Below are 19,572 nucleotides of genomic sequence, written 5' to 3'. Positions count from 1 at the left end.
CAAGGCAACAGCTAACTTCAGGCACCTAAAACATCTATTACAAACTATGTCAGATTTTTATTGTAACAATGTAATGAATTAATTTTTGATTGAAAATAAAGCTTGAGTTGACTTAATAACGTCTCCTGTTACTCCCAAAATTTGCATTACTCCTGGGACTTCTCACGCTGATCTAGTTTTTAGGTGCTGACGTCATTTGACGTCTGAAATATTTTGAGAAATCGGCGATTTAGCAGAATAGTTTAGACATGTGCCGGATAAAGTTAGTATTACAAAATGGACAAAACTGATACAACTAAGCCACCGATTATGCAAAGACAAACACAAAGCATTAGCTTAGCATAAGTGCCAAGCAAGCTGTTAGCCATCAAAAGAGCTGAAAAGCGCTTAAATTGAGGTTGAGAACTATAAGGATGATTTCATCATGGATCATTTAAAGACTTTTAGCTTTAAAAAAAAACTTTTAGCTGGCGGTAAACAAAAAATGTGTTTGTTTTCATTTTCAGGCCCACCGGTTCGCCCGGCATCCGAACGAATATCAGAACCAATACCAGAAGTTCCGACTAGTGGAAATGAAAACACTCCTTTAACTTCAGCACAACAAGTGCAATGTTCCAGTAGTGCAAACTCAACTTCAAATCACGTTCACGATTCCTCCAATGCAAACATGTTTCCTATGGAGTCCCTCCAGTCCACCTTTCACCAGCATTTGCTCACTCAAGGTGGCAATCTGTATAATAGCAGTAGTAGTAACTCATCACAGGCTTCTGCTTCTGGCCGATCTCAGCCTGGTATCAACTCATCAACCCATCAAATAGGTATACATACCTTTCAAAGTTTACTCGAACATTTTGAGTTCTTTTCCATTGTGCTCGTATAATATGTCATAACTTAGTCATAAAGTACGCATCTTCATTCTTGCAGTTCTGAAGAACCACTAATGAATCAAAAATCTGCGTGATTTTAAAATAGTACAAAATTTTGGGAGAACTGACTGAAAATTTTCATATCTTATGGAAGAAGGCGACCACTAATATTAAGCTGGCTATTTTGTTCAATCAGATTATCGGATCTTTTCCCTTTGTGCCTCCCAGCTTAGTGGGTGCATATTATTTGCACCCCCAGATGCCATATTTTTAGACGCACGTGCCATATTTTTAGATAATGATTAATTGCTCTTGAACGCAGTTCATAGCAATTATTGTAAACGTGTGTGTCTTTTTTTAATGCAAATGTTTCGCTTGACAATTTTGCGCTTTTCTTCTAGAACATTCTTTGACTTCTCAATTGACTTTTTCACGCTTTCGTTCATCATTTTTGAGTGATCTCTAGTGCTCCGAAGTTGCTAATATAAAATCGGTTGCGGCGTAGCAGAAGTAACTGACTTGTAGCGCAGTGGTTAGTGAGGGTGGGGTCAATCGAATCCCGGTGGGGTCAAAGTTTTTTGCACCCATAAAGAAAAATTGATCTAGGCTAGCGCCCTTGATGAATTAAATTGCCTCGCCTGTCGTTCACATTTGTCGGTTTATGTTTTACTACGTAATGACACTTGCTCAATTAGAATCAATTAGAAATCGCTATATGGTTGACATGGAAACGGAAACAGAAAATAGCTCGATTGACTGATTTAGGTGCAATATCATCAGAACAGCCCACTATAATTCCTACTTCACCTGAACCCGAATGCACAGAAGTGACTGTGCCTGTTTGTGCTGGTGCCGAATCTGCGTCGGAGAAACGCCAGTTAGTAGACGAAACTCCAAGTGTGGCTTCTGGCAGCAGAACAACCAACGAATTGGACTCTGTCTTCTCGTCCGTTGCGGTACTTAGAATTTAAGACAAAATACTAGAATTCTGACAAAATACTAGGCATTGAGCGAGTGAGGCTAAAAGTGTAAATTTTTTAAGCGTGTGAGGTTTTTATGGTTTTAAAAGTATTGAAATTTAGCGTTACTTTTCCAGCCGTGAGATTTTTTGCCGACCCTGCAGGATTTTAAATTCTGAATAAAAGTGATTTTAAATTCTGAATAAGCACATGTTTCCCAATTTTTTAATCCGTTTTTGGCTTTTTAATAGCCGCCCTCATCTTCTCAGCCGGCTATTATAGCGCTCCTATTTTTTTACAATTCAAAGAATTTGAATTGTATTGGGGCGCTTTTTTTTAAAGATCTGTTCACACATTTTCATGATTTTAGAAGTCAAATTGGAGTGGTGATTTCGGTCACGCCGAAAAAGGAAGTGGAGCGAAAAAGCGAGTGGTTTTGTGGCGTGAATTTTTTTGCTCTAATTTTAAAGTAGAGTGAGAAAACGGCGTTTGAACAAAAATTCGCTTTCTCGTTAGTGGTTTTTTGTTCACATGCGGCAATTTCACTTCGGTTTTTACTATTTTTTCGATTTCTTGGATCGGATTTTTTTCTAAATGGTTTTCCCCGATCCATTCATAATTCATTGATCTTCAAGCGGATTTTTTTCAAAATTGTAATCATTGCATATGGCAATTTACCTTTTGATATTGCATTCAGTGCTTCTTTATAAGGTGAGGTATTTTTGTTTTTATAGAATTGTACACATGCTTGCCCAATTTTGGCTGTTTTTTTTGTCTAATTTCTCTATTTTTTGTTTGTTTTTGTTCTTTAATTACTAGAAAGTCTTCTTGTGCACTGTCAGGGATCCTAGTTTGTTTTACTAATAACTGAATGATTTTGTGGCGTTCATTATTTGAAATTCTGCAATTTTGAAAAAAAAATTACATTTTTATGTCAAAATTTTGTATTATTCAATCTTTGAACTATGTTTCTACGTTTTAATCTATACAGGGGATAGCAATATAATTTTACGCCAAATAACGAAATGTAATTGTTTTTCTACTTCTTTTTTAAATTTGATTTTTAGCTCTAAAACATCAGGAACTTTTCTTTGTTTTGTGTTTTTGTTTCTCTCCTTATCCTCTGCATTCTAGCTTGGATGTCTATCATTTCCCTGAGAGCTATAGTTTCAATCAGCTCTGCTTTTATCAGTTGTTCTAAAATAATGATTTTCGCCTTTTTCTTAGATTTTTATATGCAATTGATTTCATTTGTCGGCGCGGCACTGAGAATTTGCTTGAAATGCCGTTTATGCATTTTGACTGATAATTACTTGCTTCGAATATTATTGGGGTTTTAGTTTGGTTTCAAATGTTTTTTTTCTGATTTATGTTAATGCTCTCAAACGAGGTTTGTTGCAATGATACTAGTCCTGTCGGTCTTTTCATTTGATTTTTTGACTGACCAATTTAACTTTTTGTCCTCAAAAACGGGATAAACAGGTAGCGCCGAGCAGGCGTCAAGTTTCTTAGAGGCTTGGTTTTCAGCTTACTAGTATCCAAGTATGCGGTTCACGGAAACTGTTTTAGAAACTTATACTTTGGGCCTGAAGGGCGGTTCTTAGAGGTTGACACCCCCCCCCCCCCCATATCGGCCCCCCCCCCAATCCGCACACCTGCAGAGCATTCAGGCCGTAAGAGCCCCGTGCACATCTAACTATTTTGCTGATTTTGTCTTTTTTAAATTATTGGCCCATTTTAAGTTTTATGATTTTATTGGTACTTGAATAAAGGCCTCATGCTTGTAGGCTCTGTTTACTATAAAGAATGCGAGTTTTTTTTTGCTACAAAGTTGTCTCTTTCTATGCAATTTTACAAAATGAGATATTTTACTCAATTTTTTCTCAATTGTTCAAGGCTGGTTTTTTAATGGTTGGATACTGATTACATGAAACAACGGTTTTGGTTTTAATATATTTTAATAAGTACTTGTACTGCATGGAAAATTCATTGAATTTTCCTTTTTTTTCCTTGTTTCTGATTGTATTCAATGCTCTTTGGTTACAATTCTGTTCTTTGATTTAAGACTGTTGTTTTCGCTGCATTGATGCCCTCTGCATGGAGATACTAGATATTTGAAAAGGCATTTTTTTGGAGGATATGACTTCGAATCGTTTACGGAATTTTTTCGGCTTTTTGTTTCGTCGTCTGACACTCTTTTGTTTTACATCTCTTCACGCATCAAAGCTGAAAAAGTCAAATTTTCGTAATGGCTTGTTCCACTCACTAACAGAATTTGCGCCGACGTTATTTCTCACTCTCTTTGGCCAACTTTTTTTGGCTCTTCTGAATGATTAGATTTTGATCATACGTGACTTACCTCGCGCAATAAAATGAGTTCTGCACTTTAGAACAAGTTCAATATAAGTGATTTGAAGGTCAAGGGAACTCATATGTGTAAAAAAGGTCCCTAATGAAAAGGTTGTTGCGCCATCGATTTTAACAAGCTTTATTAATTTACCCCCTGAAGGTTTTTACATAGCTTTTTGAGCGGCGTCAGGAACTTTTTCAACTTATAACTGTATATGTCTCTATCTCTATTATATGGCACGCAAGTCTATTCTTACGCAGCTATTCCGTTCTTCCTGAAAAAGCCCTCTTAATTGCTCTTTTAATGGCACCTTTTCGTCTTCAAATACGGGATAAACAGCTACTGCCTGGAAGGCAATAAGTTTTCTTTGAGCCTTACGGCTCACTAGTCTAAGTATGCAATTTAAGGAAACTGTAGAAGCGGTTTAAATTCGTGGTATGAATGGCAGTTCTTAGAGTTTGCCCATTTCCCACTCTGCCCGCCCGTTTATTGCAAAATTTCAGTGCTAAAATTCAGTTTCAATAGTGTTGATCCATTTATGTCTCCGCACTTTCCAACCTTTCTTACCAAGAGTTTAGTCTGCCTCAGCTTAAGCTGGTTTGACCAAAGCCAGTTGGACGTGAGTCGTTTAAGAACAAATCATCCCACGCTGGTTTTTAATTTATTTAAATGACTGTTTTGAATAATGTTGTTTTAGAACTATTTGCACGATCTCTTACAAAATTGTGGCTCTAAGGTTTTCAATTTATTGTCAGAATTTGATCAATTTTGTAACACTAATGAAGGAATTCGTGCATTTTTGTGGCTTAATTGCTTATTCTTTACCAACAATTTTTTAATTGCTCTCTAGCGAAGTTTGGAGCAATGATTGTAAATGTGTGAGTCTTTTCTAAAGGGAAATATTTGCTTGACCGTTTTAGAACATTTTTTCGATTTCATTTCTGGGGTTTTTTATCTTCACTTTTAGACGTGAGTCGTTTGACAGCAAATCATCCGACGCTTTTTGACAGCAAATCATCCGACAAAATTTTGGCTTTGATGTTTTCAATTTATTGTCAAAATTTTATCAATTTCGTTACACTGAAACAGGAATTTGTTCATTTCTTGTTGCCTAATAGCCTGGTTCTGTACTTTTAAGTTTCTGATTGCTCTCGAACGAAGTTTGGAGCAAGTCTTGTAAACGTGTGTGTCTTTAATGCAAAATTTTTGCTTGACCATTTTTATCTCGAAAATTTTTTCGATGTAATTTCTCGAAGGACTTTTTTATCTTGACTTTTTGATTTTCTTAGAAGTATTTGAATTGTTTGTATCCAGAAATTAAATCTGTATCTAAAATAAAACTAATTGTAAGCGTAAACAGTAGATAGCATGTGTTGCTCAGTGGTTAATTTCAGCGTCTCTCATCCGAGATGTCGCTGGCTCGAACTTTCACATAAAGTATCTCTGGCTTCTTCAGTCCGAGAGTAATTCGTCCGACGTTAGTTATTCGTCCCTGTTTCTGTTTGTAAGTGACCTATATTTTGTTTCATATCTTCGTGGCTTTAGATTATTTAAGGAATCTGTCAGATTTTCAGGGCAAGTTTTCTGTGCTCTGTTTGGTTACTTTCTGACATTTTTTGGCTGAGATTTTATTGATTGCTCTCAAACAAACTTTGCAGCAGTTATATTAGTCGTGCAATCTTCTGCGTGCGATTTTGCGCTTGACCGATATTTCGTCTGGCCATTTGAATGTTCGTTCGTCCACAACAACTGGATAAAAAAGTTAGATCTCAGAGGGCACTACGTTCTCATAAATTCATGGTATGAAGGGCGGTTCTTAATCTGAATAGTTTGAAACCCATCGTCCCACCCCCTCTTTCCATCCCTAACTCCAGACACTTGACCACATTTTAGATCCTTAGATGCTTTTGGTCAGATTTTGGTGACCGCATGGTGACTGACCGACCGACTATCATAGCTTTGCTCATCAAACGAAATATTGGCAATCGTATCCTTTATCGTTCTTTCGTGTGATGGTTCGGTTAACTGACTGAGAAAGTATCCAGTTGGAGGAAAAATTACCGGATAATCGGATGTTGTGGGGGGTGATTTTGAATTATGGATGGGATTTGTTCTTTGATAGTAAACATTTTTTTATTTAGCCGAGCAACCCGGAGCAACAGGATGACGAGGTTGCGTCTTCTGTGGCAGTTGTCGAGCCAATTGGGAGTGAAGTCAGTCAACAGCACTCCGACAACGAAGTGGAATTAATCACCGTGACGTCATCAGCTGCCAACGACAAAACAAGTGCGGACTTTCTTAAACTCCATAGGTGTGTGGGTTTATATGCCTTGGTTGCAACACAGAAATAGAATTCAAATTAGCCAACTCGGTTTTTTAACATCGTTTTAGCTGATTGTGTCTTTTGCAAGCTTCTCATTCTTAAATCGCAAAATTTGTATTCAATTTGATTGAAAGTCGCATAATTGATTTTTATGATAAAGCATGCACTTAAGTCATCTTGTGCAGTTGCTGTTTGAGACAATATTTCTGCAATTCAGTGGGAAAAAATTAGCTAAAATGTGATCCATGAATTTGTGGAAATTTCCTGCCGAAAAATTTGTCAACGTCTTTTGAATCGCAAAAAGCTTACTCATACAAAAGGCGATGTTACTTAATTTTTGAAGCAACGGCACATATATTACAAAAATTTCGTTCAAGAAACATACGTACCACAGTTCCTGCGTTTAATTCTTGATATATTGAACGATACTGTATCGCCTTAAAGAATAGAGAAGTGTGGACAACAGTTTTAGGCAGTTTAATTAGTGGTTCATTCAAATGCAAAAAATTAAAAAACGATTTTTAATTGCTCTCGAGCGAAGTTTGAACCAATTATTTTAAACGTGTTGGTCTTTTTTATGCAAACGTTTTGCTTGACCGTTTTGACTTTTCGAGTGACTTTTGCGCCCTTGACTTTTTCGTTTTGCGTCATCTAAATTTCTCTCTCAATCACAAAAGTCAACAGCTGAACTCAGCAGCGACAAAAATGTTTTACAGTGAGGAAACCTGCTTGATTTTAAATTGTTGACTAAAGTAGTGAGAGACTGTATTTCAGTCGGACGAATACAGAAATCTGTCGGGGAACTCCCGTGTTCGGTTTCAAACGACAGAGTCGCAAATGGATGAAAGGTGAGGTAGTAAGCCGGACTCCCGGGCCAGAGGGTGAAGATTTGTACCGTGTCAAGTATCGGGGATCCATGTTTGACCAGACCTTCAACCAGGCCAAGCAGATTGCCTTTGCAACCGCCTCTGCCAGACACACGTTCAAAGTGCAGACAAGGGTTTTGGCACGGTTCAGCTATGATGCACACGAGGGAATGGGGCGCTTGGACGATTGTCCTAACAAGAAAACCCAATTGGCTACTGGCGTTATTGGTGAACTGCCAATGATAGGACAACAAGGCCAGAATAAAAAGAGTTCTGATAATAAAAACAGGTGACAATAATAATTACCAAAAGACGATATTAGACTGAAATGGGTGCGGCTTTTACGTTATGAACTGCCTTATTATAGAGATGCGAAGTTCAGAGATCGATATTGGGAATAAACGTGTACGGATATATTCTGTCTCCCCACGTCAGCTTAGTGGGCATATTTTTAACAGTAACGTGTTTTATAACGACACATAATTTTTTTATAAGGGCATAAAAACATTTGTCGGGGGGGGGGGGGGGGACAGATCCGACTGTAAAATAAAAAAATGGCTTCGTGACCATAAATCTTTTGTGACCCCCCAGGCGCACGTGCTATTTTCTTACATAGTAACGTGCTATATAACAACATATAATTTGTAACTGAGGGTCATGAAAAACACAAGGGGGGGGGGGGAACAGAATAGATCCGAAAAATGAATAAACAATTTTCTAATATGTAATTAATAGCCGCCCTCATCTTCTCAGCCGGCTATTATAGCGCTCCTATTTTTTTTACAATTCAAAGAATTTGAATTGTATTGGGGCGCTGTCTTTTTTTTTAAGGTCTGATCACACATTTTCATGATTTTTGAAGTCAAATTGGAGTAGTGATTTTGGTCACGCCGAAACAGGAAATGGAGGGAAAAATCGAGTGGTTTTGCGGCGTGAAATTTTTTCGCTCTAATTTTAAAGTAGAGTGAGAATACGGTGTTTGAACAATTCGCTTTATCGGTAGTGGTTTTTTGTTCATATGCGGCAATTTCACTTTGATTCTTACTGTTTTTTCGATTTTTTGGATCGGATTTTTTTCTAAATGGTTTTTCCAAACCATTCATAGTCCGTTCTAGGTCTAGTTTTCTGTTTAGTCAATGAAAATTCTTTAAATTGTACGTCAGGACTTGTCCTGCTATGTTTTTTTCAACTTCGTCGAATAAAAAAATGTTTCGCTTTACCTCATTTTGCCGCTTTTTCAACATTTTGCGTGATATCTTTTTGACTTCTCTAGGCTAGTTTCTCTCTTCTCATTCTGTTAAAAATGATTTTGAACATCAGTTGCTCAGCAAAGCAATTCAAAATGAACAGAGTCAGATAAAAAAAATTGAAGTCAGAAGTAGAAACGGGATAAAGCCATAAAGCCCAATTTTAGATGCCCGCTATTTGAACGTCGTTCCTATAAGTCTTATTACCATCTCTAATGCTTATTGGTATTGATAGTAGCCTCTGTAGCCTCTCTCTAAGAAACAGAAGTACGTTATGTTCAACTACGAAATGCCATCAAAATAAATCGGACTTAAAAATGTTTTTGTACAAAAATCTTTTTTTTTCAATATATTCTATTCTTTCAATCCCAATCATGCTTATTGGAATCAACGGCGGCTATTTTCCGGCAATCTGCCGGGTATGTCATTTAATGTCGTCAGGTTTTTACTTCGACTCGTATCCGGATTTCTTCTATGATTTTCTTGATCGTTTTTATCAACTAACCGATTTGACTTTTCGAGTGACTTCTTCAGGCATGATTCTTGATTTCAAATGACTGGCTTTTCTGTCCATAATTGCATCGGTTTTTGTACTTAACTTTTATTATCGCAGGTATTTGATCTTCTTCGACTCTGGTGAAGTGCAGTACGTTCCACATGGATCTGTTTGGCACCTGTTTGTGGACACTGAACCAGGAGATGTCTGGACAGAATTTGTAGACGGAGAGATGGGCTCATTTTTGGAGGTCTACTTCCATTTCTACCCAAAGAGATTTCTCTTGCAAGACACAGTGCAGGGAAAAGTGATCAAAGTCAAGGACTATGGTAGATGGTATGTCTTAGCATCATCTTATCATCAATGTCATAAAACACTGCAAGAAATGTCATGGAAGATTGAAAAGTTACTGAAAAAAAATTTGTTTCAGTAACTTTTCAGGAAATGAGTTTGTTTACCAAGTGAATACAAGTAAACAACATGCAATCAAAACAAGAAGTTGAAAATGTTGAATGAATAATCAAATTTGCTTCTGCAGGTTTTCCTCGACATTTTATTTAAACCAGCATTATTCAAATCGGAGATGTGGTTTTTATTACAGAAGTTAAGCTTCAGACATAAATCAGTCTCTAGTTATTAAATTGTGTTTCGTTGGCAATCATGACTGGCGCGGGCCAATACTTTTGATTTTCCGAAAAGTCTATGTAAACGAACTGAGTTATAACTCTCTTCTGTTCTGAATTTTCTTTTGGTATTGGCAAGTAAATTATTATTTAAGGAGCAATGCGTTAATAGCCGCGGTGGACTGCAATATCATCAAGGTGGTCTTCGATGACCTGGATGGTCTGGGAATGAAGTACGAGTGGATTTTCAGAGGCTCCGATCGAATTGAAACTGTTCGCCATCATCTGCAAAAGATGCTTAAAGCCAATCCTTTGAAACGTACATTGGAAGCCGAGTCTTGTGTGTCAGTAACTAACTTGAGTACATCAACTAAAACCAGTGGCAAGGCATCATCAATTAGGTATCTAAATTTAATATTTTTCATTGTAGCAGAGCGCAGCTATATCGCCGTGTTCTTGTTTTTTACGACTTGAAGATGAGTATTGGTTCTCTTGAGATCTTTTTTTTTCGGAAGTACTATTTGTTCGAACGCCGTTTTGACCTAAAAGCAAAAGTGAGTAAAATTGCCGTGAGAATTAACAATTTCAGAGGGAGAGAAATTTTGTGTTTATGCGCTGTGTGGGGTGAATTACTTTTCGACTTTGAAAAGTGTTTTTGTGAGTATAGCTCATATAGATAACCGTTTTTAGCTGTTTTGTTGTTCATTTTAGCTCAATTTTTGCTTATTTGTTTGTTTGTAGTATTTTTTTATTTACTTAACAGCACTATGTAACCCTCTTATTGATAACACAATAATTTTGGCAGCTTATTATAGAGTTTCAAGTGCAAAATCGACCCAAGTTTTTTGATTTTATTGAATTTTGGTTTTTTGCAGTATATTCTTTATTGTTGGATCTTTGAGCGGACTTTGTAATGAGTAAATATGACAGAGGTTCTGCTAATTCTTGCAATGAATTTTTCTATTTTACTTTTGCTATAGTTTGAAGGCATTCAACAAAGATATCCCAACAAGAGAGAAGTATTTGTTAAATTTTTCAAAATTTTGTTACGCCCAAACTAAACATTTTTAATTTCAAGTTTTTAGTTCGGTTCAGTTTCTAAAAAATACCTGACTTACGCTTTTCCAATGTGTTTTCGGGTAGCAAATTTCTGATTTTTTATGACGGGTTATTTTTTGAATATTAACCCGGTCAGTTTTTAAGCTAAACGGTGTTTATGCTAGAAGTTTAGGATATTTTTCAACGTTACCAGTCGTTAATAAAACAAAAATTTTCCGGTATCACAATTTTAGGGTGAGTTTTCTATCAAAATTTTCTGTAAGTGTCAAGTTGGCTGTATGCTTTCTTATTGGATCCTGCATTTTTTCTTGCTGCAATGTTGTTTATGCTGAAATTTCTCTTCTACAGCGGTTTTAAGTTAAAGTCTACCAAATGTTTTATTAGACTCTGTTGAGGCAAGAAATAATAGTTTCCAGACAAAAGATAATGCTTTCGGCTGCTATTAGAGTTTTGTTTGATAAAACCCAACGCTTCGAGGCGCTTCCGGATTTCGTCCGGCTATGTTTTTTTTGTGTTTGTCGTCTGACGCTTTATTTTATTTCATTTGTTTACACAGCAAAGCTGAAAAGATCAAATTTTCTGAGTGGCCTCTTCTTCACTAACGTCTTCTTTGCGCGTGGAGTCATTTACCACTCTATCTTAGAAACAAGAAAAACCTTTTGTCATTCGGTCATTTGCGTGATCAGATTTTGATCATACGTGACTTACCTAACCAAGGAAAATAATGTTCCTAATTAAAAAGGAGGCTATTCCGGCAATCTGTCGCCTATTTATTTTTAGGTCGATTCCCACTCCCCTTATAAACCGCAGGGCGATATAATGAAGGTTAGTATAACCTGAACAGAGGCACGTGCAATTAAATTTTTATGCACTCTGAGATGGACACTTTCTGGTCTCAATTGCGTGTTCCAAAATTTTAAGTGAAGTGTGTTAGTAAGAATCAATTGATGTATTTCTCTCGTCTATTTAACTTTAATACCGTGACATCATACATAAGACGAGATATTGGTGGAGTTAGTTAACTGAGATTCTATATTAGGTCCCGGAGTCGAGCTACTGCTGGACAACGTATTATCACAATCTCCAGTTCTTCAGAAGACGAGAGCGAGAGTTTGAACAGTGGAAATGATACAGCAACTATAGCTTCTACGGCATTAATTACTGCTCCTCCTTATCGAACTCAAGTGGAAGGAAGTGCAGTAATATCCATGCGGAACTCCAAAAGTGGAACTGCTGGCGATTGTATACAACCTGTAGAAGAGAGCAAGGCGCAACAAATGGGTGCGAGGGGCTATGAACCTTCGAAGACTGCAATCGTATCGGAAACCGGAAAAGCCTCGACAGCGCAAAATACAGGTTAGTTTTTCTCCATATTAACTGCCCGGTCGTGTTTAAAAAATGAAGTCACATGGTTATAATCGGCCAATTGTAGTAACTTGATAATTTGCAGATGTGAAGCAGACCATTAGTTAGTATCCGTGAGATTTTTTTAGCCGAAAAACTCGGATTTTTGTTTCTCTGATTAATGGTCGCGAAGCGATAGCGGCTATTATTGGGGACATCGTGGTTTTTACTATCCAAAGGATTTGGATTGTATTTGTGTGCTGTCTTTTTTAAAAGATCTGTTCACGCTTTTTTTGGCTTTTTCACGTCAGTAAGAAGTCAAATTAGAGTAGAGATTTTTGTCACGCTGAAGTACTAAAAAGAGCAAAAAATAGAGTAGGTTGAAGGCGTGCTTTTTTCAAGTTACCTTTGAAGTGGAAACACAAATTATTGTTTGAACAAATTTTTCAGAGGGAGTTTTTAATTGCTCTTGAACGAAGTTCATAGCAATTATTGTAATCTTGTGTCTTGTTTTATGCAAAATTTTCGCTTGACAGTTTTGACTTTTCGAGTGACTTTTACGGCTTTGACTTTTTGCGTTTCGCGTGGTCTAAAATTCTCTCTTAATCACAATTTCAAGCAGCTGAACTCAATTGGCGGCAATTTAATACCAAAAGTCAAATGAAAAGTGCGCCAAAGAAATTGGTGCCATGTTTTACTTTTAATCTTAAAAGTTGTATATGTTAACCTCTAATGTGGTTATTTGAAGCCCACTATTGAACTTCTTAGTCCCATTCAGGCTCCCCCTCCCCCCCCCCCCAACTGAAGCAGGCTGCAATTGTTGATTAGAGCTCCCACTAGTCGTTCGAGAGTAATTCTTCCGACGTTTAGTCGGTTATGTTTTTTCATGTGTGTCAATTTGACTTCTGTTTTCAGAGTTTCTTTCCCTTGAGTGCTCTTAGTATAATACATCTGTGTTCTTATTGCGCCTAGTTGAAATTGCTAGAAATCATCAAGGGGCGGCTGAAACTTTTTATGACCTGTACACTACAAGAAACATTAAAGAATATTTGATTTCGCCCACTTTCAAAAATTATTTCTGTTGTCTTATCACTTAGTATCATCAATTACAGGTCTCATTGGTTGATAACGAGGTGCAAAATAACCTAATAATAGCTGAATTGAAAGCTTATTAGTTCTCATGACTTTGACACTACTTAAAAATTTACTTTGTTGTACTTTTAATTTTCGTTCTCATCGTTTATTCTCATTAATAACAGGCCTCATAGGTTGCTAATAGGGGTTATTATTGTCGATTAAATTGTTTCAAAGCTGATGCCTTCTATGACTTTGACATCAATTGTTTGCATGAAATATGATAGATTTTTTTAGTTTTGCGAGTTTTGTTTTTAACTTAATTATCTTTTATCTTTGTCTCATTATTGACCGTTTTTGTTGGTTTCTGACAGCTTTTTTTGTTTCAAATCCTTTCATTGCAAAGATAGTGCTTTCTTTGTCTCATTGCTGTCTTATCACTTAACCTCATTTATGACAGGTTTCATCGGTTGATAATGGGAAACACGGGAATTTGATCAGTTGCATGAGATCCTAGATTTTTTTTTATTTTGACCATGTCTTTAAAAAATAGATCTGATTTTTTTTGTCTGGCTTGTTTTTTGTTCGTGTGGTAAAATTGCTTATTCTCAATGGTGTCAAACGAATTGCTCTCATTGGACATCTAACACGGCTAACTTTTTGTAAGGTCAAAGCTAATTCAATTCTTTGGATTGTAATTTAGGACTTCTGCTATGTTTTTTTAGTTCGTCTCCATCGAGGATTCTTGCGACCATTGACTTTTTCAATTTGTGACTTCTACTGCTTTGCAGTTAAAATTTGTGTGCTTGACGTCATTTGTTCTGTTTTTAGTTCCTCACATGACTTACCTCACTCAAAAAATGACTTCTGAATTCACTCAATAAACTTGAAGTTTTGTGAACATCTACTAGTTAAAGATCAATAGCGTGCATCTAAGTAGTGCCAAATGTATGTGCCCTAATTCTTGAGTATTAGAGTTTTGAATTTTTGATTTCGAATATTGAAAAAGCTGCATTAGAGTTTTTTCCTTATAGAGCTTATGTGTCTCTTAAAAATGACAATCCAAATCTAACCAAAAAGTCTAGCGGTCTATTAAAGGACCGGCGGTCATTCTGTCTATCTTATTTTTTAGTTGTTTCAATTCCATGGAAGGACACAAGCGGCTATTTTCCGGCAATCTGACGGTTGTGATTAAAAGTTAACACTAAAAGGTATATTATGTTTGTAAACTTCAGACTTTGAGAACGTTTCTCTGAAGCATCAATTAATGTAAATCTGGGGTTTGTTCCAATTCAATGTTTTTACGGCGCTGATATTTTACGACCCGTTAAAATTTTAGCGGTGTGAGTGCTGAATAGTTGAGCAAAAATAGGTTTTTTGCTCTTACCGCTGTTTTCAAGAGAGCGGGAAATAGAATTGTAAAAATTTTTTTGTCTGAGGTCAAATCTTTTAATCAAGTGCGGCTTTTCATAAGTGTGAGAAGCTGAACACAATTGGTGGAAGTTCACTACTGAAATTAACATAAACAGTACGCTAAAATTGGAGCTATTTTTTACTTATTTTTTGGTTTTTGGTGTATATAGTAACCTCTAATGACGTCATCTGAAGCCCTCATTAGTGAATTTAATTATCCCCCCGGACTGAAGCAGGCTGAAATAGATTTGATCTCCCATTAATTTTGCAATATAAATCTAGGTTTTGTTGTGTCCATCAAATTTCTTTGAATTGTTGGTCGAATAACGTTGAATAAAAATTGGTTTCGTTTTTTTTTCATTTCATAGCTTGTTCAGCATTGTGTGAAAATTTTTTCGGCTTCATTCATTCTTCCTTCTCATGGTGTTTAAACAGCGATTCCTCAGCACAGCGATCTTAAAATGAACAGAGTCTATACCAAAAGAGGGAAATTAAGGAAAAAAACGACATACCCTTTAAAGCTCAATTTTGGATGCCCTTTACTTCAACTGTTTTTTAAAAATTTTTGTTACCATCTCTAATGCTTTTTGTAATTGATACTACCCCCTGTATTTTCTCATTGTGAAACAAGAGTTTGTATAACTGCAAAATGAAATAAAAAAGTTCACGCTGGAAAAATTGTTTTTGTGCAACAATCAATCTTCCATTTTTTCGGTTCTTTGAATGGCAATTGGTGGTTATGATTATCAATGTCGGCTACTTCCGGCAATCTACCGGTTGTGTTTCTAAATCTGTGAAATTTATGTGAATTGGTTTATGCGGACTTTAATGGGCTGACGCTCTTGACGTCAAATGCTTAAATTTTATTTGGTCTTGTAACCTGTCCATATTTTACCTGGAATTTAATTTCCGCTCTTTTTAAGGACTCTCAAACTAAGTTTGAAGCAATTATTGTAAACGTGTCGGTCTTTCTTTATGCAAAATATTTGCGAGACAGGTCTGACTTAGTGAATTTTACACCCTTGAATTATTTTTGCGTGATCAAAATTTCTGTCTCCTGCGCAAGTGTGAGCAGCTAAATAAAAGTCAAATGAAAAGTGTGCAAAAATTAGTGTAATTTTTTTGCCCTTCAAATTTTAGTTTTATTGATTATAGTGGAAAATAATGACCTCCAATGACGTCATTTGAAGCCCTCCTGAGTGATTTTATCTATGCAACCCCGTCCCAACCGACTGAAGCAGGCTGTAATAGATTTGAGCTCCCTGTAGTCGTTGGAGAGCAAATCTTCCGACATTAGTCGTTTGCCTTTCTTAATGAGACTAATCCTGCATCCTCTCATTGAGAAAAAGGAGTACGTCTCAATACAAAATTCGAGCAAAATAGCTCCAGTTTCGAAAAAGTTTTGTACAGCCATCATTTTTTTTGTTTCTGTTCTTTCATTCCCAATGGGGGTTATGAGAATCCATGGCGGCTATTTTTGGCAATCGGCCGGGTATGTTTAATCGCTCTTGAACGAAGTTCATAGCAATTATTGTAAACGTGTGTGTCTTTTTTATGCAAATTTTTCGCTTGATAATTTTGCGCTTCTATATATTAATTCTAACTCGAATGCTATACCACCATGTTTAAGCGCCTATCTTCACATGTTTTAGCGTCCCTTAAACATGCAGCCTAGCGTAATGCATGCATCCTATACCACCATGTTTAAGCGCCAATCTTCACATGTTTTAACGGTCCTTAAACATGCAGCGTGTTCTGTGACTTGGTTTTATGTGTGTGCGTGCGTGTGTCCGTGAGCATGCATGCGTATGTGTGCGCACGCGTGTGTGTGTGTGTGCACGTAGGCATTCAAATGATCATTTTGCTCTTTTCGGTTTTGGGACGTTCAATTCGTTTTCGAACGTTTGCTTGCTTTTCAAACGTTCGATTTGTTTTCGAACGTTCTTTTAACTTGACCGCTTACGTCTATGTGACTGTGTTTGTGTGTGTGTGTGTTTGTGACCTTCAACTGATAAAATTTAACTGACGTTAACCATGGCTTGGAGTACAACCACTGAATTTTATCCTTGTGCGTTTGTGTATGTATGTGTGTTTGCGTGCACGCGTGTGAAACCTTGAACTGTTGACATTTAACTGAGGTTAACCGTTACATTGAATTGTTTTAATGCAATACTGATTGTTCTTTTTACATATTATCATTCCTTTTTGCATATCCCAGATGGCCAACGATTTGGTAAGCATCCATTGGTGATCAAAATTAATTAGGGCGGGCAGGTCTGAACTGGTCTAAAGGTTTGTGAGGTTTTGCTCAGTTTTTTTTCATTTTCTCAGACTCTTATCCTGCAATTCAGTTATCCTCCTGACTTTTCTTCGCTATAACTTTTCTTCGCTTCTCTTGGCTAAAACGTTTTTCGCTTTTCTTCGTTAAAGATAACTTTCAGAATTGACTGCTTTACCAATAAAAGGACTATAAAACGAAAAGCCAAGAGTCTGACAGAAAGAAACTCAAAAAGTTGAGCAGAGCCTTCAGAAAGCGCCCCGAAATAGATAAATTGAGAGCAACTATCAAAAAGACCTTCTTTTGCTCACTTTCCCACTTTCTTTTCTCGCTTTCTTTTTCTTTTCTCACTTTCTTTTCTCACTTTCTTTTCTCACTTTCTTTTCTCACTTTCTTTTCTCACTTTCTTTTCTCACTTTCTTTTCTCACTTTCTTTTCTCACTTTCTTTTCTCTCTTTCTTTTCTCACTTTCTTTTACTTTCCTCACTTTCTTTTCTCACTTTTTTTCACACTTTCCTCACTTTCTTTTCTCACTTTCTTTTCTCACTTTTTTTCTCACTTTTTTTCTCACTTTTTTTCTCACTTTCTTTTCTCACTTTTTTCTCACTTTCTTTTCTCACTTTTTTTCTCACTTTTTTCGCACTTTTCTCTCTTTCTCTTCTCACTTTCTTTTCTCACTTTCTTTTCTCATTTTCTTTTCTCACTTTCTTTTCTCACTTTCTTTTCTCACTTTCTTTTCTCACTTTCTTTTCTCACTTTCTTCTATCACTTTCTCTTCTCACTTTCTTTTATCACTTTCTTTTCTCACTTTCTTTTCTCACTTTCTTTTCTCACTTTCTTTTCTCACTTTCTTTTCTCACTTTGTTTTCTAACTTTCTTTTCTCACTTTCTTTTCTCACTTTCTTTTCTCTCTTTTTCACTTTCTTTTCTTTTCTCATTTTCTTTTCTCACTTTCTTTTCTCACTTTCTTTTACTTTCCTCACTTTCTTTTCTCACTTTTTTTCTCACTTTCCTCACTTTCTTTTCTCACTTTCTTTTCTCACTTTTTTTCTCTCTTTTTTTCTCACTTTTTTCTCACTTTCTTTTCTCACTTTTTTTCTCACTTTCTTTTCTCACTTTTTTTCTCACTTTTTTCGCACTTTTCTCTCTTTTTCTCACTTTCTTTTCTCACTTTCTTTTCTCATTTTCTTTTCTCACTTTCTTTTCTCACTTTCTTCTATCACTTTCTCTCTTCTTTTCTCTCTTTCTTTTCTCACTTTCTCTTCTCACTTTCTTTTATCACTTTCTTTTCTCACTTTCTTTTCTCACTTTCTTTTGTCACTTTGTTTTCTAACTTTCTTTTCTCACTTTCTTTTCTCACTTTCTTTTCTCTCTTTTCTCACTTTCTTTTCTCATTTTCTTTTCTCACTTTTTTTCTCACTTTCTTTTCTCACTTTCTTTTCTCACTTTCTTTTCTCACTTTCTTTTCTCACTTTCTTTTCTCACTTTCTTTTCTCACTTTCTTTTCTCACTTTCTTTTCTCACTTTTTTTTCTCACTTTTTTTCTCACTTACTTTTCTCACTTTCTTTTCTCACTTTTTTTCGCACTTTTCTCACTTTCTTTTCTCACTTTCTTTTCTCACTTTTTTTCTCACTTTTTTTTCTCACTTTTTTTCTCACTTTTTCTCACTTTTTTTCTCACTTTCTTTTCTCACTTTTTTTCTCACTTTTTTCGCACTTTTCTCTCTTTCTTTTCTCACTTTCCTCATTTTCTTTTCTTACTTTCTTTTCTCACTTTCTTTTCTCACTTTCTATCACTTTCTCTCTTCTTTTCTCTCTTTCTTCTCACTTTCTCTTCTCACTTTCTCTTCTCACTTTCTTTTATCACTTTCTTTTCTAACTTTCTTTTCTCACTTTCTTTTTCACTTTGTTTTCTAATTTTCTTTTCTCACTTTCTTTTCTCACTTTCTTTTCTCTCTTTTCTCACATTCTTTTCTCATTTTCTTTTCTCACTTTTTTTCTCACTTTCTTTTCTCACTTTCTTTTCTCACTTTCTTTTCTCACTTTCTTTTCTCACTTTCTTTTCTCACTTTTTTTCTCATTTTTTTTCTCACTTACTTTTCTCACTTTCTTTTCTCACTTTCTTTTCTCACTTTTTTTCGCACTTTTCTCACTTTCTTTTCTCACTTTCTTTTCTCACTTTCTTCTCTCACTTTCTTCTCTCACTTTCTTTCTTTCTTTTCTCACTTTCTTTTCTCACTAACTTTTATCACTTTCTTTTCTCACTTTCTTTTCTCTCTTTTCTCACTTTCTTTTCTCACTTTCTTTTCTCATTTTTTCCTCCCTTTTTTCTCACTTTCTTTTCTCAGTTTCTTTTCCCACTTTCTTTTCTCACTTTCTCTTTTTCACTTTCTTTTCTCACTTTCTTTTCTCACTTTCTTTTATCACTTTCTTTTCTCACTTTCTTTTCTGACTTTTTTTCTCACTTTTTTTTCTCACTTTTTTCTCACTTTCTTTTCTCACTTTTTTTCTCACTTTCTTTTCTCACTTTTTTTCTCACTTTTTTCGCACTTTTCTCTTTCTTTTCTCACTTTTTTTTCTCACTTTCTTTTCTCATTTTATTTTCTCACTTTCTTTTCTCACTTTCTTTTCTCACTTTCTTTTCTCACTTTCTTCTATCACTTTCTCTCTTCTT

General features: G+C 35.8%; 1 protein-coding gene across 2 annotated transcripts in view; it reads left to right on the top strand.

The window, feature by feature from the left end:
- The window catches only part of LOC142356079 (histone-lysine N-methyltransferase SETDB1-B-like), a 67,607-nt gene that overhangs the window by 9,552 nt on the left and 38,483 nt on the right, over window positions 1-19,572 (top strand). For both annotated transcript variants that reach the window (XM_075408060.1, XM_075408055.1), the window contains exons 4-10: window positions 507-818; window positions 1,632-1,822; window positions 6,317-6,486; window positions 7,273-7,653; window positions 9,225-9,443; window positions 9,886-10,131; window positions 11,829-12,145. In XM_075408060.1, coding sequence (XP_075264175.1) covers window positions 507-818; window positions 1,632-1,822; window positions 6,317-6,486; window positions 7,273-7,653; window positions 9,225-9,443; window positions 9,886-10,131; window positions 11,829-12,145 — 1,836 coding nt within the window. The remainder of the gene's footprint in view (window positions 1-506; window positions 819-1,631; window positions 1,823-6,316; window positions 6,487-7,272; window positions 7,654-9,224; window positions 9,444-9,885; window positions 10,132-11,828; window positions 12,146-19,572) is intronic.

Source organism: Convolutriloba macropyga, chromosome 2 (genome assembly GCF_964194025.1).
Source record: "Convolutriloba macropyga chromosome 2, txConMacr16.3, whole genome shotgun sequence".
Classification (NCBI taxonomy): domain Eukaryota; kingdom Metazoa; phylum Xenacoelomorpha; order Acoela; family Convolutidae; genus Convolutriloba; species Convolutriloba macropyga.
This window is presented reverse-complemented; position numbering and strand designations above follow the sequence as displayed.